The 24,150-nt window shown below is 51.7% G+C and overlaps 2 protein-coding genes across 9 annotated transcripts in view; one reads left to right on the top strand and one right to left on the bottom strand.

Moving 5' to 3' along the window:
* SYMPK (symplekin scaffold protein) overlaps window positions 1-9,987 on the bottom strand; it is a 48,024-nt gene extending 38,037 nt beyond the window's left edge. Inside the window, exons 1-4 of one of the 6 annotated variants that reach the window (XM_054466240.2) lie at window positions 9,798-9,941; window positions 8,642-8,769; window positions 1,104-1,227; window positions 887-952 (exon numbers count right to left, since the gene is read on the bottom strand). In XM_054466240.2, coding sequence (XP_054322215.2) covers window positions 887-952; window positions 1,104-1,208 — 171 coding nt within the window. In that variant the 5' untranslated portion in view covers window positions 1,209-1,227; window positions 8,642-8,769; window positions 9,798-9,941. Of the gene's footprint in view, window positions 1-886; window positions 953-1,103; window positions 1,228-1,464; window positions 1,836-8,641; window positions 8,770-9,797 lie in introns of those variants that run through there. The other 5 variants (XM_063657215.1, XM_054466241.2, XM_054466245.2 and 2 more) reach the window with 5 other exon arrangements.
* Window positions 9,988-10,105: 118 nt separating this feature from the next.
* On the top strand, window positions 10,106-20,556 carry FOXA3 (forkhead box A3). Of its 3 annotated transcripts, XM_054466249.2 has the most exons (3): window positions 10,106-10,205; window positions 10,752-10,924; window positions 18,832-20,556. In XM_054466249.2, the coding sequence occupies exon 3, from the start codon at window positions 18,862-18,864 to the stop codon at window positions 19,816-19,818; it is 957 nt and encodes a 318-aa protein (XP_054322224.2). In that variant the 5' UTR covers window positions 10,106-10,205; window positions 10,752-10,924; window positions 18,832-18,861; the 3' UTR covers window positions 19,819-20,556. The 3 variants fall into 3 exon arrangements, with proteins under 3 accessions (XP_054322224.2, XP_063513288.1, XP_054322223.2); XM_063657218.1 differs by lacking the exon at window positions 10,752-10,924; XM_054466248.2 differs by lacking the exons at window positions 10,106-10,205; window positions 10,752-10,924 and adding an exon at window positions 11,048-11,258.
* Window positions 20,557-24,150: the final 3,594 nt, after the last annotated feature.

Here is a 24,150-nt window from a genome sequence, read left to right on the forward strand (position 1 = left end):
CACACACTTCTGTGCCCTTAGATTGACATGCTCTCCCTATCTTGGCTGGGCACGGTGGCTCGTGCCTATAATCCCAGCAGTTTGAGGGGGCCAAGGAGGGTGGACCACTTGAGCTCAGGAGTTTGAGACCAGCCTGGTCAACATGGTGAAACACGTCTCTACTAAAAATACAAAAATTAGCCAGGCATGGTGGCAGGTGCCTGTAATCCCAGCTACTCAGGAGGCTGAGGCAGGAGAATCGCTTGAACCTGGGAGGCAGCAGTTGCAGTGAGCCGGGATCATGCCATGGCACTCCAGCCTGGGCAACAGAGCAAGACTCTGTCTCAAAAAAAAAAAAAAAAGAGATGCTCTGCCTCTCTCATTTGGTACACTTCTCTGCTTTTATCCTCCAGGGCTTGGTTCAAAAGTCCTCCCTGACTCCCCATCCCTAGGCTGGGTCAGGAGCTCCCTCTGGGCTCCCAGAGCTCCCCTGGGCTCCCTTCTCCATCCCAGCCCTGCCCACACTGGGTCATCATTGTCTGGTGACAAGTATGTCTGCCCCACCAGACTGGACACTGGCAGAGAAGAAATGCAATGATGAAGAGTGTAGGATTTGGAGCTGGAATCCAGGATTCAATTACTAGTTCAGCCAGCTCCCAGCAGAGTGACCCTGAGCTAATGATTTAAGCCCCGGGGTCTGCTTCTTTCTATATAAAACAGGGATGAAACTACCCTGCCTTACAGAGCTTTCATGAGAACTAGAAGAGCAGAGGCCTGCACTGAGCACCGTGGACGGCACACACTGAGTGTGTAAATGTGGACACTGGTGTTACTGCAAGTGTCTTTCTCAGGTTCCCAGCCTCTTCCCTTTCACCTGCTCAGCCCAGGATGCCCCCCGGGCCCTCACCTGTTTGAGCACTGTGATCTTTGAGTCATTGGTGATCAGCGCCGCCTGGTTCAGAAGATCCACCACCTGGAAGGAGGGGAAGTGGCAGGGGATAGTGCCAGCCCAGTCCAGCCCAGTTCAGCCCCCTCAGCACTCCTAGGGCTCTGCCACCTAAACGGGGATTGTCCAAAGCCAGGGGCTGTGCTTCCCCACTCCAAGCCCTGCCCACCACGCTCACCCTCTCTGAGGTGGTCATGCCATCGATGCCCGGCCCCTCCTCTTGAGTGAAAAACTGTGATGCCACGCTCCGACGGGTGACGCTGTCTCCACTGCCACTCGCCATGGCTGCTGTCAGCTTGTCCCTGGGAAAGAAGAGGATGGATCAAGCTCAGGGGACCAGCGGATGAGCTGGGCTGGATTGTCACCCAAACACCTACAGAGGGCCCAAGGCTCCTTCCCAGCCTGTTCCTCCCCAGTCAGGCCTTCTGAAGTCCCTCTCCCCTCCAGGGTCTGTCTCTGGTTTATGGATGTGTGCACGGGGCCTGTAACCTGGGGGAGACTGACATCTCCCAAGGCAGAGCCAGAAGTCTAAGCCTCACCTTTAGTGCTTTACACAGAGTGGGCCAACCACAAACAGCTGCTGAACGATGGGCTACATGAATGTGCAACAGCCACCTTGCAGGTCTCCGTGCGTCCCCTCTCTCCATCTGGAATATGCTTTGGACTGGGCACCAGAGCAAACTTTTTCTTTTTTTTTTTTTTTTTTTGAGATGAAGTCTTGCTGTGTCACCCAGGTTGGAGTGCGGTGGTGCAATCTCAGCTCACTGCAACCTCTGCCTCCCAGGTTCAAGTGATTCTCCTGCCTCAGCCTCCCAAGTAACTGGGATTACAGGCACATGCCACCATGCCCAGCTAATTTTTGTATTTTCAGTAGAGACAGGGTTTCACCATGTTGGCCAGGCTGGTCTGAAACTCCTGACCTCAGGTGTTCCACCTGCCTCGGCCTCCCAAAGTGCTGGGATTACAGGCGTGAACCACAGTGCCTGGCCCAGAGTAAACTTTCAAAAACACAGCTCTGAGGAATACCAGGCACAGAGTCCGGCACATAGCAGGCACTCAATACACCACAAAAGGCCTGCTTCAATAAATTATGTTTCAGCCACTCTCTGGAATACTATGAAGCTGTTTTTAAAAGGGAGGAAGGGGGCTTTCAGGCATCCATCACAGTCACACAGGCAAAATTATGGAATGATTAACGTAGCAGTATATATCAATTACACAACTATTCATAATAGCAAAAGACTAGAAGCAACTCAAGTGTTCTCAAATAGGGAGACTGGCTGAAAAAAAAAGATTATACATATACATAATCAAAGACCATGGGACTTCAACACCTATAAAAATAAGTGAAAAATATATAAATATAAATAAAGGAAAAAGACTATGGAACTGTAACAAGAAAGGAAAAAAAAACAAAAAAATGAGAACAATCTCTAGACACTGATAGAGAGTGCATATACTAAGTGAAAACAAGCAAAACTGAAGACAGTGTTGACTATATGTTTCTGTTTTGCAAAAAAAAGAAAAATGGGGCGAGGTGCAGTGGCTCATGCCTGTAATCCTAGCACTTTGGGAGGCTGAGGCAGGCAGATCGCTTGAGCCTAGGAGTTGGAGAGCAGCCTGGGCAACATGGTGTAACCCTGTCTCTACAGAAAATACAAAAATTAGCTGGGCATGGTGGTGCGCCTGGTAGTCCCAGCTACTCAGGGAGGTGAAGGCAGAGGCTGTGGTGAGCCAAGATCGGGCCACTGCACTCCAGCCTGGATAACAGAGTGAGACCTTGTCTCAAAAAAAAGAAAGGGAAAAAAATATGTATGTTAAAAAAGACAAAAATCTCAAAGGATAAACCAAACACCAGCAGAGGAAATAGGGTAAAAAAAATTGGTGAGGCCGGGCGCGGTGGCTCACGCTTGTAATCCCAACACTTTGGGAGGCCGAAATGGGCAGATCGTCTAAGGTCAGGAGTTTGAGACCAGCCTGGCCAACATGGTGAAACCCCATCTCTAGTAAAAATACAACAGTTAGCTGCGCCTATAATCCCAGCTACTCGGGAGGCTGAGGCAGAAGAATCGCTTGAACCCAGGAGGCGGAGGTTGCAGTGAGCCGAGATCGTGCCACTGCACTCCAGTCTGGGACACAGAGACAGACTCCGTCTCAAAAAAAAAAAAAAAAAAAAAAAGTGAATCTCAATATATTATCATGAAAAGATGTCCCTGACAGCCTGTTGCATCAGAGGACAATACATGCAGTTCAAGCCATTTTTGTCAAATATGTGTTTATGCATACACAGAATGACCTGAGGCAAGACATTTAACTTCTCTGGCTCTCAGTTTCCTCTTCTAGAAAACAGGGATAGTAACAGGGCTTACCTCCCAAGACTATTTTGAGGATTAAACGAGTTAGTATACACAGTAAACATTGGCTAAGTATACTATTATTTTCATGTACATGGGAAAAGATCTGAAGGTTATTGCATAAACTGTTAACAACAATTATGATAATTAATAATAATTTGGCCAGCTCACGCCTGTAATCCCAAGATTTTGGGAGGCTAAGGTGGGAGGATCAATTGAGCTCAGGAAGTGGAGGCTGCAGTGAGCTGTGATCCCTACCACTGCATTCCAGCCTGCAGACAGAGCAACACCCTGTCTCAGAAACAAACAGGCCAGGTGCGGTGGCTCACATCTGTAATCCCAGCACTTTGGGAGGCCGAGGTAGGCAGAACACCTGAGATCAGGAGTTCGAGACCAGACTGGCCAACATGGAGAAACACCATCCCTACTAAAAACATACAAATTAGCCAGGTATGGTGGCGCATACCTATAATCCCACCTACTTGGGAGGCTGAGGCGGGAGAATCACTTGAACCTGGGAGGCAGAGGTTGCAGTGAGCTGAAATCATGCCACTGCACTCCAGCCTGGGCGAGAACAAGACTGTCTTAAAAATAAAACAAGGCTGGGTGCAGTGGCTCATGCCTGTAATCCCAGCACTTTGGGAGGCCAAGGCGGGCGGATCACGGAGGTCAGGAGCTCAAGATCATCTTGGCTAACATGGTGAAACCCCGTCTCTACTAAAAATACAAAAAAATTAGCTGGGCGTCGTGGCGGGCGCCTGTAGTCCCAGCCACTCAGGAGGCTGAGGCAGGAGAATGGCATGAACCCGGGAGGCGGAGCTTGCAGTGAGCCGAGATCACACAACTGCACTGTAGCCTGGGCCACAGAGTGAGACTCCATCTCAAAAAAAAAAAACAAACAAAAAAACACCAAACAAACAAACATGCCAAAAAAACAATAATCTGAAGATGGTGAAAATGATACTTTTTTCTTTTCTTCTCTTTTTTTTTTGAGATGGAGTCTTGCACTGTCGCCCAGGCTGGAGTGCAGTGGCGTGATCTCGGCTCATTGCAAGCTCCACCTCCTGGGTTCACATAATTCTCCTGCCTCAGCCTCTCCAGTAGCTGGGACTACAGGCGCCTGCCACCATGCCCGGCTAATTTTTTGTATTTTTAGTAGAGACAGGGTTTCACCGTGTTAGCCAGGATGGTCTCGATCTTCTGACCTCGTGATCCGCCCACCTCGGCCTCCCAAAGTGCTGGGATTACAGGCGTGAGCCACCGCGCCCGGCCGAAAATACTTTTTTATTGTTTTTGAGATGGAATTTCACTCTCTGTTGCCCAGGCTGGAGTGTCATGGCACAATCTCAGCTCACCGCAACCTCCACCTCCCAGGTTCAAGCAATTCTCCCGCCTCAGTCTCCCAAGTAGCTGGGATTACAGGTATGTGACACCACATCCGGCTAATTTTTGTATTTTTAGTAGAGTAGAAGTTTTACCATGTTGGTCAGGCTGGTCTCGAACTCCTGACCTCAGGTGATCTGCCCGCCTTGGCCTCCCAAAGTGTTGGGATTACAGGCGTGAGCCACGGCGCCCAGCCGAAAATGCTACAGTTTTTAAAAGGAACTACACAATAGCTATTCACAGTAATATCACATGATAGGTGTCTGCTCAATGAATGAGGAACCAACAGCCTCCTCCCTAGTTTCCCTGCTGCCTGTCACCCCCTATCTTGCTCAGAGTCAGGGCCAATGTCCCCACCAAGGCCTACAAGACCTTATGGCATCTGGCCTGTTCTTCCTCTGACTGCCTCTCCCTCGAGCTCTTTGCTCCACCCACTCTGGCCTCCTTGCTGTCCCGTGAACATGCCCAACATGCCCCTTCCTTGAAGACTTTGTGCCTCTCTTCCTTCTGCCTGGAATATTCCTCCTCCTAGGTATCAGCACAACTCCTTCCCTCTTCATTTCCTTCAGGTCTCCACTCACATGTCTCTGCAGTAAGGTCTTCCCTGACGACCATATTTCTATTTTTTTTTTTTAGATGGAGTTTCCCTCTTGTTGCCCAGGCTGGAGTGCAATGGCACGATCTCGGCTCATGGCAACCTCCACCTCCCAAGTTCAAGCGATTCTCCTGCCTCAGCCTCCCTAGTAGCTGGGATTACAGGCATGCACCACCATGCCTGGCTAATTTTGTATTTTTAGTAGAGACGGGGTTTCTCCATGTTGGTCAGGCTGATCTCGAACTCCCGACCTCAGGTGATTCGCCCGCCTCAGCCTCCCAAAGTGCTGGGATTACAGGCATGAGCCACCGCGCCTGGCCAACAACCATATTTCAGATTTTAACTTCCTCATGATCCCCATCTGTGTTGCTTTTTCTCCATAGCGTTTATCATCATCACACACTACGTATTTATAAGTTCCACGAGGACGGTGATTTATTTATTTATTTGAAATCATTTTTTGGTAGAGATGGAGTTTCGCCATGTTGCCCAGGCTGGTCTTGAACTCCTGCACTCAAGCAATCCATCCTCCTTGGCCTCCCAAAGTGCTTGGGATTACAAGTCTGAGCCATCGCCCCCGGCCTAGAACAGTGATTTTGTTTCTTCACTTTTCATATTCCCAGCATGGAAGAGTGCTTGACACCTAGCAGGTGCTCAATAAACATCTGCTGAGTGAGTGAACAGTACTGCCAAAAGGCCTCCCCAATCACTGGGTTCAGTATTCCTGCCCTTTCACTCTTGAATCCTAATAGCTATACTTGTTCTACCTTTCCCCCTTTCTCACTACTGTACTTGAGAAGTCTTTTTTGACAAAAAAAAAAAGGCATGGTGTGGTGGCTGACTCCTGTAATCCCAGCACTTTGGGAGGCCAAGGTGGGCAGATCACTTGAGGCCAGGAGTTCAAGACCAGCCTGGCCAACATGGCAAAACCCAGTCTCTGCTAAAAATACAAAAAAATTAGTTGGGCATGGAGATGCATGCCTGTAATCCCAGCTACTTGGGAGGCTGAGGCATGAGAATTACCTGAGCCGGGGAGGCAGAGGTTGCAGCGAGCCGAGATTGTGCCACTGCACTCCAGCCTGGATGACAGAGGAAGACTCTGTCTCAAAAATAAAACAAAACAAAAACAAAGAAAGGAAAGAAAACAAAAATAGGACGGGTACAGCGGCTCACAATTGTAAACCCAGCATTTTGGTAGGTCTAGGTGGGAGGATGGCTTGGGGCCAGGAGTTCAGGACTGGCCTAGGCCTAAAAACTAAAAAAGAAGGCCAGGTGCAGTGGTTCACGCCTATAATCCCAACACTTTGGGAGGCTGAAGCAGGAAGATTACTTGAGGCCAGGAGTCTGGGCAACACAGTGAGACCCCATCTCTAGACACATGCATAATTAGCTGGGTAGGGTATCGAGATCATGCCACTGCACTCCAGCCTGGGAGACACAGTAAGACTCCATCTCAAAAAAAAAAAAAAAAAAAAAAATTAGCCAGTCATGGTGCCATAAACCTTTAGTCCCAGCTACTCTGGAGGCTAAGGTGGGAGGATTGTTTGAGCCTGGTTGTAGTGAAGTATGATTGGGCCACCGTACTCCAACCTGCGCAATAGAGCATGAACCTGATGAGCCTGTTTCCAAAAAAAAAAAAGAAAAAATAATCAGTTAATATATATTGAACACGGCCGGGCATGGTGGCTCATTGGAAGGTCAAGGCAGATGGATCACCTGAGGTCAGCAGTTTGAGACCAGCCTGGCCAACACGGTGAAACCTCATCTCTACTAAAAATACAAAAAAATTAGCCGGGCATGGTGGCGGGCACATGTAATCCTAGCTACTCGGGAAACTGAGGCAGGAGAATCGCTTGAATCTGGGAGGTGGAGGTTGCAGTGAGCCGAGGTCACATCATTGCACTCCAGCCTGGGCAACAAGAGTGAAACTCCATTTCAAATTAAAAAAAAAAAAGAAAAAAAACCATATATATATAGAGAGAGAGAGAGAGGCAGACAGAGAGAGAGAGAAAGAACACTTAATATGTGCTAAGCGCAATTCTAATATATACGTATTAACTAATTTAAACCTCAGACACCAAGGTTTAAATGAATTAATATGTATATATTAGAATTAATATACATGAGTTAGGTTTACAGTTTTTGTTTTTTTGAGACAGGGTGTCACTCTGTTGCCCAGGCTGGAGTGCAGTGCTGCAATCTCAGCTCACCGCAATCTCTGCCTCCCGGGCTCAGGCGATCCTCCTACCTCATTTTCCCAAGTAGCTGAGACTACAGGCGAATGCCCAGATAAATTTTGTACTTTCTGTAGAGAAGGGTTTCGCCATGTTGCCCAGGCTGGGAGTTTCTATTTTTAATCTTCATTTTACAGATAAGGAAACTGAAGACCAGGGAGGTAAAGTGACCTGATCAAAGGCATATAGCTTGTAAGAGGCAGAGTCAGCAGCATGGCTGCATATCTTCCTTACCACTATGCTACAGTACTGTTTATCTGGAAGGAATTGTTTTTCACCCCCAGGTCTGTTTACGTAAGCCAAGGATCCTGGCCACCAGACAACCAGCATGCCGCATGCCGTCCCCAGTCAAAACATAAAAAAAACAGGCCGGGCGTGGTGGCTCACACCTGTAATCCCAACACCACTGCACTCCAGCCTGGGCGACAGAATGAGACTCTGCCTCAAAAAAAATAAATAAATAAAACCCTGTAATAAACATTTCCACTTTTTTCATGATGATAATACATTCAGATCAACCAAAATATTTTACCGTGTTTCATTCTTCTTCTGCTTTTTGGTTTATGCTTTCAGTTTTGTTTTGTTTTTTTAAACACACACATACAAAATTCTCCTGCAGGAGCTAGATTTTATGCAAAAAAAGGGAAAAAAAGGAAAAGAAAAAACCCATATATACATATTTCCCTTTCTTTTACAAAAAGAGCATACACAGGGCCGGGAGCGGTGACTCACGCCTGTAATCTCAGCACTTCGGGAGGCGGAGGCAGGTGGATCATGAGGTCAGGAGTTCAAGACCAGACTGACCAACACGGTGAAACCCCATCTCTACTAAAAATACAAAAATTAGCCGGGCATGGTGGTGCGCCTGTAATCCCAGCTACCTGGGAGGCTGAAGCAGGCGAATTGCTTGAACCTGGAAGGCAGAGGTTGCAGTGAGCCGAGATCACACCACTGCACTCCAGCCTGGGTGACAGAGTCAGACTCTGTCTCAAAAAAAAAAAGGAGCCTACACAGGCCGGGTTTGGTGGCTCAGGCCTGTAATCCCTGCACTTTGGAAAGCTGAGGTGGGCAGATCACTTGTGGTCAGGAGTTCAAGACCAGCCTGGCAAACACAGAGAAACCCCGTCTCTACTAAAAATACAAAAATTACCTCGATGTGGTGGGGCACCTTTGTAATCCCAGCTACTCGGGAGGCTGAAGCAGGAGAATCACTTGAACCAGGGAGGTGGAGGTTGCAGTGAACTGGGATCGTGTCAGCCTGGGCGACAGAGTGAGACCCTGTCTCAAAAAAAAAAAAAAAAAAAAAGCATATACAATAAACATTAACCTCCACTTCACTTGTTTTCCCTTAATATATGTTGGAGGCCACTATATCAGTGTATAGAGATTTTCATCATTTCCTTTTATCTACCTCATTCCTTTTTAGAGTTGCATAGTATTTTTTTATGTAGATGTATTATAGTTTCTTTCAGCCAATCTTCTTATTTAAGAACATTTGGGATGCGTGTAGCCTTTTGCTATGATGAACAGTATCACTGTTTCCCCTTCCCTCTCGATGTACTCGTTAAGAAGTGGTACCCTGCCCCACTGCTATCTAGGAATCTGATGACTACCCTGTTTCCCCAAACTGGCTCTAGGATCATCTTTTATTCCTTCAACGAACATTAGCCGAGCGTCTCCGGTGTGATTGGCGCTGTGCTGGGAACAGTGGCGACCGAGACAAACCTAGTCCCTACATTCATGGAACACACGGTCACAGACATCATAAAACAGCACACAGATAAGAGTCGGATAACAAATTAGACCACACGTGACATGAAGGAACAGGGACCAACAAAAGCATTTAACAGGCGGATTTCTGGACGGAGGGCAGGGAAGGAGGGCTTCGCGGAGGAAGTGACGTTGGTGCCGAGACCCGAAGGATGAATGGGAGTCAGCCAAGCCGAATGGGTAAAAGGATGTTGCAGGCAGAAAGGACAGCCTGTACAAAATCCCCGAAGCGGGAAAGCGCATGGCAAGTTTAAGGAACCGAAAGGCCAGGGCGGCTGTTAGAGGTGGGGGAGAAAGCAAAGAGGCCGAGTCGAAGCAAGCGAGGTCTGCGGGGCGGACGCGCCCGGGGGGCCACGTTGGAACTTTGCCTCGAGGGCACTAGGGAGCCAAGGAAGAGTCCTGAGCAGGGGAAGAAACATGGGTCGCGAAAGCCACTGTTCCCCTCTCCCCACGGCGATCCCCTCCCCGCCCGCGCCCCTGCTTCTTTAGGCGCCTCCTCCCTTCGTCTCCGGGCCCAAACGCCGCCTCCCGCTCACCGCGGCTCTGGCCTCCGTTCCCCTCGCGCCCCCTCAGCAGTGCCTCTTCCTAGACTCCGCTGCTGCTGCCGCCGCCATCTTCCGTTCGTCGCCGGGAACGGTGCGCACGCGCCACACACCCAGGGCCGCCGGGAAATGGAGTCCAGAGCACAGCCCGACCCCGCCCATGCCTCGTCCCGTGCGAGCGGCCTTCCGCCCGCCTCCATACTACGGCGAGCGGCCTCTTCATTTCCGGTTCTGGGTCGCTAGGCCTTCTGGGAAATGTAGTCCCTTCGGAGGCACCGGGCGGAAAGGGAGCTAGAGCATTCTGGGAAATGGAGTTCTCAGTGGTGCTGAGTCCCTGGACGGCTGGCTGGTCTTGGAGAGTGCGGAGTCCGGGCAGCGAAGTTCCTGGGTCTTGGAGAGGAGGTGGTCTGTTGCCCTAGTGGGGTCTGCGGAGAGGCCCCGATCCCCTCCATCTTTGTTCTTGACCCTTTCAACAGTCTGAAGCGTTTCTTTTTCTTTTCTTTCTTTCTTTTTTTTTGGAAACGGAGTCTCGCTCTGTCTCCCAGGCTGGACTGCAGTGGCGCGATCTCGGCTCACTGCAACCTCCGCTTCCTAGGTTCAGACGATTCTCCTGCCTCAGCCTCCCGAATAGCTGGGATTACAGGCACGCACCATCACGCCTAGCTAGGTTTTGTATTTTTAATAGAGATGGGGTTTCACCCTGTTGGCCAGGCTGGTCTCAAACTCCTGACCTCAAGTGATTCGCCCGCCCGCCTCGGCCTCCTGCAGTGCTGGAGTTACAGGCGTGAGCCACCGCGCCCGGCCAAGTCAAGCATTTCTAGCCATCGGAAGCCTCAGTCTTCCTGTCTGTCCAATGGGGATGTGATTTCGGGGAACTCTTACGGGTCCTTGTAGTCGCATAGTGGCCCTAGCGCTCTGATTCCCCTTTCTTCCGCCGCGGTCATGCAGGGCTCTGGCTCTTCGTCCTCTCCTGCCGAGATGATGAAACCCCCTGAAGTAGAAAGGCTCCAGAGTTCTGCCCTCGGGGCCCTTGGTATCTGCAGCGTCTCTGCGGGCAGCTCCCTCACTCCTGAATCACCCCCAGCTGTCGCGTCCTGGGGCTGCGGCCCCCGGCGCCTGAGGTCTGTCTCCTGGCGATCCCGCAGGGGGCGCCCCAGTCCGAGCGCGCCGCCCTCGGGGAGGCGGGAGGGGAGCCCGGGGCGGGCGAGGGCGGGGGTGTCCCGGCTATAAAGCGTGGCCGCCTCCCGCGGCGCTCGGGACAGCCGTACCCCGGGCGGTCGGACAGGCGGGCGCCGGTGAGAGCTCGGGCCGTGCCCGCTGAGAGATCCAGAGCGCTCCGTTCCCCCGGGGCCGGAGCGGGGGCGGGTGGGGGCGCAAGCCCGGGGGATGCTGGGCTCAGTGAAGATGGAGGCCCATGACCTGGCCGAGTGGAGCTACTACCCGGAGGCGGGCGAGGTGTGTCCTCGGGGATGGCGGAGCGGGAAGTGGGGGGCAGGTATCGGGGTGTGGGCTCACATGGAGCAGGGACTGGTTGTGGGTTCAAATGGAGGCAAAGGCGTCTACTTAGGCAGCCGAGGAACTGGGAACACGGAGACCAGGTGTGGAAGTCAGGGACCCGGGACGAGGCATGGATGGGAGCACTGTTTGGGCAGCCTCGCCGCGGCCAGGGCTTAAAAATGGAAGTCAGGAAAATTTAGCCAAGGGTCGGGTCACACCTTAAACTTGGGAGCCGGGTGTTGGGGCCCCAAAAAGCAAGGGATTTATATGTACAAACCAAAGATAGGAATCAGAGTTCCAGGGTAGGGGACAGACTAGGGGGTTTCAGGATGTGAGGTTCAAAGTTGGAGGGAAAGAAAGACTAAAAGATGGAGGAGGAGTCACCGTTAAGGGAAGACTGAGGTGGGAGCTCAGGGCCAGCACACAGTGTTAAAGAACTGGGGTTCGGGGGTAAGGATCAGCTGGTGATCTAAGGTAGGGTCAGAAATAGGGATTGGTGCTCAGGGGTAAGAGATGGGGGTGCTCAGATGAAGCTGCGTTTTTGGAGTCTGAAATAACAGGTGGCTTAGAGTTGGGCATCTGGGAGCAGAAGATGTAGCCATCAGCATTGGCAGGAGAGGGGCCGATCTCCACCCCCCATCCCTACCCCTGACTCTCAGCAGGGACTCCCCAAGTCGGAAGATGGAGAGTTTTAGATTGTGCACCTTCCCCTGCTCCCCGCCAGTCCAGCAACCTCCAGCTATTGCTAAAATTCCCATCTAGTCTCACCTCAGACAAGGCTTCCCTGGAGTAGGGGGTGGCGGCATATTCTAATCCCCTCACCCGGACAGACAGAAAGTCCTTCCTCAAGTCTGACCCCCATTCGTCTTGCTGCAACAACCCCTACACCTTAGCTACCTCACTCTATAATCAACGTTGTGAGGTTGTGGGGGCTGGGGGTTGGGTTCTTGGTCTGAGAATTATGGGGGTCTGGACACTTGGACTTCTAACCTGGAAGGGGACTGTGGGCTTGAGGTGGAGCATGGGGCAGGAATGGCTGGGTTCTCCAAGGAGTCAAGATCTGGTGGCTGCGGGGGCCCCAGCGTGCCTGAGTCTTGGGTCTGGGGCTTGAAACTGTAGGGTGGGACTCCTGGATTCCCAGGCCTTCAGGTCTTGGCAAGGTGCCTGGGAGGGGCCAGTCCTGGGTTTGGGGAGGTGTGAGGTGCACGTGGGGTGGGGCAGGGCCAACAGGGAAAGAGATTGGGAGTGTTGAGAGGTGGAGGCAGGGTGGCTGGAGGTATCAGTTGTGAGATGCGGAAGGCGGAGACCCAGGTGGGAAATGGAGGGTTCCAGCTAGTGGGGGTGATCCCAGATGGACCTCTGGAGAACTCAGTCTGGGGACCTGATTTAAGGGAACCAACTACAGACCAATTGTACAAACCAACTACAGTTGTTTTGGGGGCACATCTTAAGTAAATGATGGGGGTCTAGGCAGGAGGAGTTGATATTTGGGGCACAGTCTGAGTAGATCCAAGTTTAGGGGACAATTCGTATGGAAATTGTGTCAGAAATTGAAGGATAGCCGGCACAGTGGCTCACACTTGTAATCCCAGCACTTTGGGAGGTCGAAGTGGGAGGATCTCTTGAGCCCAGGAGTTTGAGGCCAGCCTGGGCAACATAGGGAGACCTTGTCTTTAAAAAAAAATTTTTTTAAATTAGTCAGGCATGCCTGTAGTCTAAGGTTGGGAGGCTGAGGTGGGAGGATCACTTGAGGCTGGGAGTTCGAGCTGCCGGGAGCTGTGATCGTATCACGGCACTCCAACCTGGGTGACAGAATGAGACCCTATCTCAAAAAATAATAATAATAATAATAGTAGAGGGACAGTCTGGAGGTAATCAGCATTTCAGGGCATATTTTGGGAGAGTCAGTATTTGGAGGAATGGAAATGGTTGGGTGATACTGTCTGAGGCTCTCCCCAGCCTTCCCATCAGATAAGCCCACCTCTTCCCCTTGGGTCAGAACAATGGGGAGAGAAATACCTACACTCAGCCAGCAACTGAGAGCTGAGAGGGTCCCCAAACCACTTCTTGCCCATAGCACCCTCCCGCTGGGGTGACGTTAACACTCAGGGCAGCTTGCTGTCTGGAAAGAACTTGGAAAGTTATCATCCCGGGATATCCCTGTTGGCCTCAGGTTCTTGCAGATCAGCTGGTCCAGCTGCTCCCCCGTTTTAGAGGTGGTTAACTCTGAAGCCCCTCACGCAGAACACTGCGGTCCTGGGTTGGGTCTGGGACTAGAAACTTGGCTTCTGGCTTCACACTGCCTTCCTCTGCTCCCTGTCACACCCTTCTCCAGAGACAATAAGGAAATGAAAGAGGAGAAATTCCAGTCTCCTGGTGTGGGGGTGCGGGTCCCCCAAGGGCTTCCCCCCAATCTCAGCCCCACCCTGTCAGGGGAGATCCGGCTCAGACCCGGACACCAGGGGTTCATCCCAGCCCCGGGGCGTGGGAAAGCCTAGGGTGGATTAGGGCAGCTGGAGTGCTTAAGGTCAGACCTCAAGGAGGACTTCCGGGTGGGTGGGGAGTCAGAAAGGAGGGCCCTGGGGTCCCTATCTGTCTTACTCTGCAATACCAGAGAGCCTGACTGGGTTGCAGAAATGGGGGGTGGAGGTATAGGGGGATTTGGAAACTCTGTCTAATCCATCACCTTCTCACCTCATCTCTTTTCTTTTTCTGGGGAGGGGACCCGAAGCCACCAACCAGGGGGAGAGCCTGCATGGGGGAAGGGAGTAACTGTGGCTGCAATTTCACTGTGAGACTTGGGGTGAGGGGGAATGGATTTGTTGAAGGGAGGGAGATAGATAGATAGACAGATAGATAGATAGATAGATAAATGCATGGATGGATGGATAGATAGATTGATAGGAAGATGGTGGCTGGTCATGGTGGCTCATGACTGTAATGCCAGCACTTTGGGAGGCCGAAGAGGGTGGATCACTTGAGGTCAGGAGTTCAAGACCAGCCTGGCCAACATGGTGAAACTCCGTCTTTACTAAAAATACAAAAATTAGCTGGGCATGGTGGCGCGTGCCTATAATCCCAGTTACTTGGGAGGCTGAGACAGGAGAATTGCTTGAACCCGGGAGGCGGAGGTTGCAGTGAGCCGAGATGGAGCCACTGCACTCCAGCCTGGGTGACAGAGACTCTATCTCAAAAAAAAAAAAAAAAAAAAAGACAAGAAGATGGGCTGAAGGAGGAAGAGAGGTGGGAGTTGGGGGTGGGAGGGGAGTGGGGTAGAGTCGGGTAGTGAGAGAGAGTGCCAAGGAAGGGAGAAAGAGATGGAAGGATGGAGAGAGAGACAGGGGCCAAGATGGAGGGGAAAGAAAGATGGGAGAGGACTCCGGAGGGGTTGGGGGAGGGCAGGAAGAGCAAAAGAGGTTAGGGAGGAGACAGAAGGGAAAACAATGGGGGGGTGGGGAGGGAGATGGGAGAGAGGAATATGGGTACTAGTACTGAGACAAGTAACACAAAGGCAAAAATAGCCAACAGAGATTCAAAGAGACATGATGAAAGAGCTCCTTGGAGAGACATGAAAAGGAAAGAGCAGAGGATTTCTCGACTGGAACTCAGACTTAGGGTTGAGTTGGTTGCCTCCTCTCCCTGATTCCCTAAGTCACCCTGGCAAGACTCGTTTCTCCGGACCTTGTGACCTGCAGAAGCTGACAGTGGTAGGGCCAGACATGGTGGCTCATGGCTATAATCCCAACACTTTGGGAGCCCGAGGTGGGAGGATCACCTGAGGTCAGGAGTTCGAGACTAGCCTGACCAACATGGCGAAACCCTGTCTTTACTAAAAATACAAAAATTAGCCGAGTGTTGTGGTGCATGCCTGTAATCCCAGCTGCTCCGGAGGCTGAGGCAGAAGAATCGCTTGAACCTGGGAGGCAGAGGTTGCAGTGAGCTGAGATTGCACCACTGCACTCCAGCCTGGGCGATACAGTGAGACTCTCTCTAAAAAAAAAAAAAAAAAAAAAAAAAAGCTTACAGTGGCAGGAGACTAGGCAGTATCCAGTTAACTCACATTTGGTGGCTCTAGCCAGTGTTATATATAGCAGCATTCCCCGCACCCATGCAGTGGCATGAGACCCCAGGCCTTGGAGGAGGCAGTGGGGAAAGGTCCAGGTGGAGGATGGGACAGAGAGGATGGGAGACAGTGGTTGAGAAGGGATAAGTAGATACAAAGAAAGAAACAACCTTCCAGCATGCCTATGTTTTCCTGGCGTGTTCTGTTCACTGTGGTGTTCCTGCTAGACTGTTGGCACCACGAGGGCAGGCATTTCTGTCTGTCTTAGTCACTGCTTTTATTTTATTTTATGATTATTATTTTTCGAGATGGAGTCTTGCTCCGTTGCCCAGGCTGGAGTGCAGTGGCGCGATCTCGGCTCACCACAACCTCTGCCTTCTGGGTTCAAGCAATTCTCCTGCCTCAGCCTCCCTAGTAGCTGGGATTGCAGGCATGTGCCACCATGCCCGGCTAATTTTGTATTTTTAGTGGAGACGGGGTTTATCCCTGTTGGTCAGGCTGGTCTCGAACTCCCGACCTCAAGCGATCCGCCCCCCCCCCCACCCCCTCAGCCTCCCAAAGTGCTGGGATTACAGGCGTGAGCCACCGTACCTGGCCTAGTCACTGTGTTTATAGCGTGACCCAGAACAGGTCTGGAGCTGGACTGCCTGGTTGCAGAATCCCAGTTCTGCCCCCATTCTTGCTGTGTGACCCCAACAACCTCTCTGGGCCTCAGCTGGCTCAGCTGTAAAATGGGCATCATCATAACACCTCCTCCCATAGTATGGTTGTCAAGATTAAAGGAGACCATTCTTGTGAAGTGCTTGGAACAGCGCCTGGCATGGAGCAGCTAACTGATAAATATTGGTTGAATGAATGAAAGAATATACAGAGGGTTACTTAGGAGGCACTGCAAGATCTACCGTGTTCCATTGACCTAGGATGCACCTTTTTCCCCCATTTGAACATTTCCAAAAATGGGATGCCTTTTACAGTCAACAGTGTCCTATGATTTTAACTGTTTTTCCCATTTGTATTAATATATAAAGTAATGCTGCAGCTTCCAGAGAAGTCTTAGATTTGAAGACATATAGTAAATAGATAAATAATATTATTAGGTTGAAAAGTGATTTCTGATATTCAAACACTTTTATGTATAAATACAGTAATTTATTTTTATTTTATTTTTTTTTTTGAGACAGAGTCTCGCTCTGTCGCCCAGGCTGGAGTGCAGTGGTGCAATCTCGGCTCACTGCAACCTCCACCTCCTGGGTTCAAGCAATTCTCCTGCCTCAGCCTCCTGAATAGCTGGGACTACAGGCGCCCGCCACCATACCTGGCTATTTTTTGTATTTTTAGTAGAGAGAGGGTTTCGCCATGTTGGCCAGGCTGGTCTCGAACTCCTGACCTCAAGTGATCCACCTGCCTCAGCTTCCCAAAGTGCTGGGATTATAGGTGTGAGCCACCGTGCCCGGCCTAAATACAGTAATTTTATAAGCTAAAAGATTGAAGAGAGCTACACGTATATGTTAGATATGTTAGATTATTACAGAGTTATAATAACTCTTTTTTTTTTTTTTTTTTTTTTTGAGACGGAGTCTCTCTGTCGCCCAGGCTGGAGTGCAGTGGCATGATCTCAGCTCACTGCAAGCTCCGCCTCCTGGGTTCACGCCATTCTTCTGCCTCAGCCTCCCAAGGAGCTGGGACTACAGGCGCTTGCCACCACGCCCGGCTAATTTTGTTTTTGTATTTTTAGTAGAGATGGGGTTTCACCGTGTTAGCCAAGATAGTCTCGATCTCCTGACCTCGTGATCCACCTGCCTCGGCCTCCCAAAGTGCTGGGATTACAGGTGTGAGCCACTGCGCCTGGCCTATAATAACTCTTTATGATTACTAAAATTGAGAACTGCTGATTTACCTAATAAACCAGCAGTTATTAAATGTTTTGGTCTCAGGACCACCCCCCCTCTTTTTTTTTTTTTTTTTTTTTTGAGATGTAGTCTTGCTCTGCTGCCCTGGCTGGAGTGTGCGGTGGCACGATCTCAGCTCACTGCAGCCTCAGACTCCTGGGCTCAAGCGATCCTCCTGCCTCAATCTCCCGAGTAGCTGGGATTACAGTCCTGTGCCACGATGCCTGGCTGATTTTTGTATTTTTGGTAGAGACAGGGTTTTGCCACGTTGCCAGGCTGGTCTTGAACTCCTGACCTCAAGTGATCCACCCTCCTTGGCTCCCAAAGTTCTGGGATTACTTTGGGAGGCTGAGGCAGGAGGATTACTCGAGGCCAGGAGTTTGAAAACAGCCTGGGCAACATGGTGAATCTCTGTCTCTACTAAAAATACAAAAAAATTAGCTGGGTGTGCGGTGCATGCCTGTAATCCCAGCTACTTGGGAGGCTGAGGCAGGAGGATCACTTGAGCCCCAGAGTTTGAGGCTCCAGTGAGCTGTGATTGCACCACTGCACTTCAGCCTGAGTGACAGAGTGAGACCCTGTAGAAAAAAAAAAAAATTATTTAGGAGTCCAAACAGTTTCTGTTGATGTGGGTTATGTCTATCTACGTTTACAGTATTTACAATTAAAACTGAGAAATGTTAAAAACACGTATTAATTCATTTAAAAATAGCAATCATTTGTTAGTGTAAAAGATTTTTATTAAAAAAACCAAATTTCAAAAAATTTAGTCAAAAGAGTGACACTGTTTTCCATTTTTGCAAATCAAGTCTGGCCCAGTGGAAGACAGCTGGATTCTCCTGGTTGCTTCTGCATTCTCTCTGTTGGAATATCAACACCCTCTGGAAAACTCCACTGTACACTTCATGAGAAAGACAGTGAAAAGGGCTAATAATAACTTAGGATTGCGGGTGCAGTGGCTCATGCCTGTAAACTCAGCACTTTGGGAGGCCGAGGCGGGCAGATCACGAGGTCAGGAGTTCAAGACCAGCCTGGCCAACATGGAGAAACCCCGACTCTACTAAAAATACAAACAAACAAACAAACAAACAAATGCTGGCATGGTGGCACACACCTGTAACCCCAGCTGCTCTGGAGGCTGAGGCAGGAGAATTGGTTGAGCCCAGGAAGCGGAGGTTGCATTGAGGCGAGATCACGCCACTGCACTCCAGCCTGGGCGACACAGCGAGACTCTGCCTCGAAAAAAAAAAATAGCATTATTTTGAAAATAGTTTTGACTTCGTGGACATCCTCAAAGGGTTTCAGAGACTCCCCTGGGAGTCCCGAACCCTGGAGAATCACTCAAAGGATGACGTTGAGTGTATGGGAGCATGGTGGGTGGGAAAGCAGGGGGCAGAAAGGGCGTGTCCAGGGAGTGAGGAGAGACCTTAAGAAACTGCTTTCTACAGATAGAGGTAATGATGGAAGGGATTTGTAGAGGAGGCGAGATGGACAGACAGACGGACACGCAGTGGGTCCTGGGATCCTTCGCTGACCAGCAGAGTGGAGCCCCACTGACCCCTTTCATCTTTCCCTTTAGGTCTACTCTCCGGTGACCCCAGTGGCCACCATGGCCCCCCTCAACTCCTACATGATGCTGAATCCTCTAAGCTCTCCCTATCCCCCCGGGGGGCTCCCTGCCTCCCCACTGCCCTCAGGACCCCTAGCACCCCCAGCACCCGCAGCCCCCCTGGGGCCCACCTTCCCAGGCCTGGGTGTCAGTGGTGGCAGCAGCAGCAGCTCCGGGTACGGGGCCCCGGGTCCTGGGCTGGTGCACGGGAAGGAGATGCCGAAGGGGTATCGGCGGCCCCTGGCACACGCCAAGCCACCGTATTCCTACATCTCGCTCATCACCATGGCCATCCAGCAGGCGCCGGGCAAGATGCTGACCTTGAGTGAAATCTACCAGTGGATCATGGACCTCTTCCCTTACTACCGGGAGAATCAGCAGCGCTGGCAGAACTCCATTCGCCACTCGCTGTCTTTCAACGACTGCTTCGTCAAGGTGGCGCGTTCCCCAGACAAGCCTGGCAAGGGCTCCTACTGGGCCCTACACCCCAGCTCAGGAAACATGTTTGAGAACGGCTGCTACCTGCGCCGCCAGAAGCGCTTCAAGCTGGAGGAGAAGGTGAAGAAAGGGGGCAGCGGGGCTGCCACCACCACCAGGAACGGGACAGGGTCTGCTGCCTCGACCACCACCCCCGTGGCCACCGTCACCTCCCCGCCGCAGCCCCCGCCTCCAGCCCCCGAGCCTGAGGCCCAGGGCGGGGAAGATGTGGGGGCTCTGGACTGTGGCTCACCCCCTTCCTCCACACCCTATTTCACTGGCCTGGAGCTCCCAGGGGAGCTGAAGCTGGACGCGCCCTACAACTTCAACCACCCTTTCTCCATCAACAACCTAATGTCAGAACAGACACCAGCACCTCCCAAACTGGACGTGGGGTTTGGGGGCTACGGGGCTGAGGGTGGGGAGCCTGGAGTCTACTGTCAGGGCCTCTATTCCCGCTCTTTGCTTAATGCATCCTAGCAGGGGTTGGGAACATGGTGGTGGGTATGGCTGGAGTTCACACCACGAAGCTCTTGGGGCCTGATCCTTCTGGTGACACTTCACTTGTCTCATTGGTTAACAGCTGGGTGGGTCTATTACTTACTGTGATGACTGCTGTCTCAGTGGGCATGGTGTTGATCCACGGGGTACTGTGATAACCACCATGGATACATTTTGGTGGCCCACTGGGTACTGTGAGGACTGCTACATTGATCGATGTTATTGGCTGATCCACTGCATGGTTTGATGGCCACCATCTTGGTTGGCCCTTTGGGTGTGATGGCGATAGCATTTCAGTGACATCTTCTTTGGCCCCCCCATTAGGTGCTGTGCCCACTTCTTTTTTGGTGTACTTGGCACAGTAGGTGCCAAGTTGGCCACCATTCTGTGTAACACCTTTTTTGGCTCATTGGATGCTTTGATGGACATCATACTGGGTAGGTGACAATGTCAGTGGGCCACCATGTGCCATGACGGCTGCTGCAGCCCCGTGTTGACCATGTCGTCACCATTCTCTTTGGCATGGGTTGGGTAGGGGATGGAGGTGAGAATACTCCTTGGTTTTCTCTGAAGCCCACCCTTTCCCCCAACTCTGGTCCAGGAGAAACCAGAAAAGGCTGGTTAGGGTGTGGGGAATTTCTACTGAAGTCTGATTCTTGCCCGGGAAGCAGGGTACTGGCTGTGTTTAATCATTAAAGGTACCATGTCCGCCTCTTACTGAATGTCTCTTTTCCTTGGCCAGTGGGCCCTATGGGGCTTGAACACCTGAATTTCTGCTCCTCTGTCCCTTCTGCTTCCTGCCCCTAAGAGCTGGCTGCCTCTGGGGGAGGAGTTGGGGGAGGCATCGACCTGACCTTTGGCTCTTTGCTGTCCCTGACCCCAAGGACAGTTTGCTCACAGATAGCAGCCCCCGCAGCAGTGGGGCCAGAGCAGCAGGGGGAGGTGGCTCTGCAGTGACCAAGGCCGTCTCCCCACCCCCACTTCTCAGACATACACACAGACCTCTACCTCTGAGGCTCTGGAAGCCTAATGGCCTAATAATCTTTGGCTAAGCTGGGGAGGAGGAAAAAGGACAGATGAGGTGTCAGTTCAATGACTGGAGATCATGCACATTTTGGAGTTTATCTGCGTGTGTGCGTGTGTGTGTGTGCTCTGTGTGTCATAGGATAGCACTATGCCTATTGGGGTCCTCATGGTCTACCGCAGGGTGTTGTCTGTTGTCGGTATCCCTTGATTGTGTAGGTTTGTGTGTTTGTTCATACCCTGGGTATATGCTTACTTGCCCTGGGTGGCTGGGAATATCAGACTCTTGTGTATGTATTTTTTTTTGTTTTTTTGAGACAGGGTCTCGCTCTGTTGCCCAGGCTGGAGTGTGTGGCACAATCTTGGCTTATGGCAACCTCCACCTCCTGGGTTCGAGTAATTCTCTTGCCTCAGCCTCCCGAGTAGCTAGGATTACAGGTGCCTGCCACGACACCTGGCTAATTTTTGTATTTTTAGTAGAGACAGGGTTTCACCATGTTGACCAAGCTGGTCTCAAACTCCTGACCTCAAGTGATCCGCCCACCTCAGGCTCCCAAAGTGCTGGGATTACAGGCGTGAGCCACTGTGCCCTGCCTTTTGTGTATGTCTTTATTGTGTTGTGTGTGTGGTTCTCTGTGTACACTTATCCCTGGGTCCCTCTGGGTCTCACACTGTGTTACGTGTGTGTCTATATGTCATTCTCTGCCTGACTCACTGCCTCAGAGAGTGCGTGTGTGGAACGACGTGCATATGGCAGGGCTGGCTGTTCTTGTGTGTTCTATGTGTATCTTTGTGAGTCCGTGTATGTCTGCATGCTTAAAAGAAAACATGTAGTCTGGGTGTGGTGGCTTATGCCTGTAACCCCAGCACTTTGGGAGGTCGAGGTGGGCGGATCACTTGAGGTCAGGAGTTCGAGACCAGCCTGGCCAATATGGCAATGTTGGCCTAAAAATACTCTACTAAAACACAATAATTAGGCCGGGCGTGGTGGCTCACGCCTGTAGTCCCAGCTACTCAGGAGGCTGAGGCAGGAGAATTGCTTGAACCCAGGAGGCAGAGGTTGCAAAGAGCTGAAGGTTGCAGTGAGCCCAGATTGCACTGCTGTACTCCAGCCTGAGAGACAGAGCAAGACTCTGTCTCAAAAAAAAAGCATGTGTGTTTGTGTGTGTCTGATGGCTGCCTTTGCTGTGTACTTGTCACTGTTGCATTTGCATCTGAATGTGTGTGGAGAGTAGGCTGGCCTGGTGTCTGTCACTTTTGCATGAGAGTGTGCGGGGAAGGAACTGTGTCCTCCTTCAGCCACTGTGAGCCTCTGGGTTTGGGATCTGTATTTCTGTCCCCCAGGTCTCTCCTGGGACTCTGAGTCTGCCTGTCTGTTGCTCAGATTGGCTGTCCCGGAAACACAACTGTGCACCTCCCACCTCTCCCTTCAGAATGGAAACTGAGGCCCAGATGAGATGGGACTGGGCTGAGGTCATTCAGCGGGGCTGGAGCAGGTGGGCAAGGTTGATCTGATTCTGTCTTTTTCTTACCTGTCATCTGCCTTTCCTGGTTGCTGGCTCTCTGGTTGCTCATTCATTTATTCAGCCAGCCAGCCAGCCAGCCATTCAGTCATTTGACGACCAAAGACTTTGTCTAATCTGCCTGTGTGTCTGTCTGTGTGTGTGTGTGTGTGTGTGTGTATGAGCACACATGCATGCACACCAGTGTGATGTGTCTTTCAGTTTCTGTGGGTCCATCTTTCTCCTTGTCTCTTAGTGTCTTTTTTTTCCTCTTTTTCTTTCCCTCCCATCCTTCCTTCCTTCCTTCCCTCTTTTCTTTTCTTTTTTTTTTTTTTGACAGGGTCTTGCTCTATCACCCATGCTGGAGTGCAGTGGTGCAATCACAGCTCACTGCAGTGTCGACCTCCCGGGCTCAAGCTATCCTCCCTCCTCAGCCTCTCAAGTAGCTAGGACTACAGGTGTACACCACCACACCTGGCTAATTTTTTAATGTTTTATAGAGAAGGGGTCTCCCTGTGTTGCCCATGCTATTCTTGAACTCCTGGCCTCAAGCAATCCTCCCGCCTCAGCCTCCCAAAGTGCTGAGATTACAGACGTGAGCCACTGCCCTGGCCAGTGTCATTTCTTTCTGTATCAATCTGTCCCTCACCCTCTTTCTGTGCCTTTATCTGTGTTTCTTGGTTTCTTAGAGTTCCTGTTGCTGTCTCTGTGTGTGTCTCTCTCTCTCTCCCCCCTCACCCGGCCCCTGCCTTTTCTCTCTACTGCTTTGACTCCCCTCTTCCCTCCACCTGGGACTCTGGGTTTCTCCCTCCTTCTCTCAGAGTGACTCTTTCCTGGGGTCCGTCTCCCCCCGACTCCTTTCCTGGATCTCTGGTCTCTCTTTCTCTGGCCTCCATCCCTCTCCCAGCTCTCTGGGTTTCCGCCTCTACCTGCCACCTCGCAGGCCAGGCCCTCTATTCCTGTCGCTGCGCCCCGCCTTGCCGGCTGCGTGTCACCCCCGCCCCTGCCGCGCTGGCTCCCCGTCCGTCCCACCAGCCTTGCTGTCCTGGGCAGGCCGGGGAATTCCTCCCGGTTCCTGGAAAAAACAACTGGGGCCGAGAGAAAGGCCCTCAGTCTCCCCAGGCACCCGCCCCCCTCCCTCAGGCCTGGGGGTCTCTCCCGGAGTCGGCCAGCCCGAGGCAGGAAGCCCTGCGGTTTCTGGCTTCTCCCAGGCGGCCTCCGGATCTGGCCCCCGCCCCCCGGCCAACAGCCCAAATATTATTCCGCGGGAGGAGTCGGTGGTGGCGGGAGGAGGCCCAGGCTGAAAGAGGCTTTCAGGGCGGCCAGGCCTGGGGCTTCCTGTCCCCAGGCTCGGGCCTCAGGCCGCCCCAGTGGGGACCTCAGGTGGCCGGAGGGGTGGGGTGTTGTTGTAGGGTCCTCGGGGGAGGGTGGGGCCATCCGTCGGGGTGTCTGGTGGCCACCAGCTCTGCTGGCGTGGGCAGGTGTGACCCCCACCCCAGGGACAGCCGGCTGATGTCCAGCGTGGAAAAGTACCACGGTCAGACATGGGACGCATGGACAGACACGGGACGCCACGAATCAGGGATGTGGGGTGGCCATGGGGACACAGGCGGCCCTGGGCTGTGGGCCTAAGGTGACATGGTCCAGGGGAGGGGCCTGTGGGTTGGAGCAGAGGCTGGGGCAGGGTCACAGCTGTGGGCAGAGGGCTGTCAGCATTAGGAGGTATGAGATGATGATGATGATGATGATGATGATGAATGGTGATGATGGTGATTATGATAATTAA

The sequence above is a fragment of the Pongo pygmaeus genome, chromosome 20, assembly GCF_028885625.2.
Source record: "Pongo pygmaeus isolate AG05252 chromosome 20, NHGRI_mPonPyg2-v2.0_pri, whole genome shotgun sequence".
NCBI lineage: Eukaryota > Metazoa > Chordata > Mammalia > Primates > Hominidae > Pongo > Pongo pygmaeus.

Coding starts and splice junctions, on each gene's coding strand:
- FOXA3 (XM_054466248.2), top strand. CDS start 11,190: ATGCTGGGCTCAGTGAAGATGGAGGCCCATGACCTGGCCGAGTGGAGC. Junction 11,259..18,831: donor ACTACCCGGAGGCGGGCGAG/GTGTGTCCTCGG, acceptor CTTTCCCTTTAG/GTCTACTCTCCGGTGACCCC.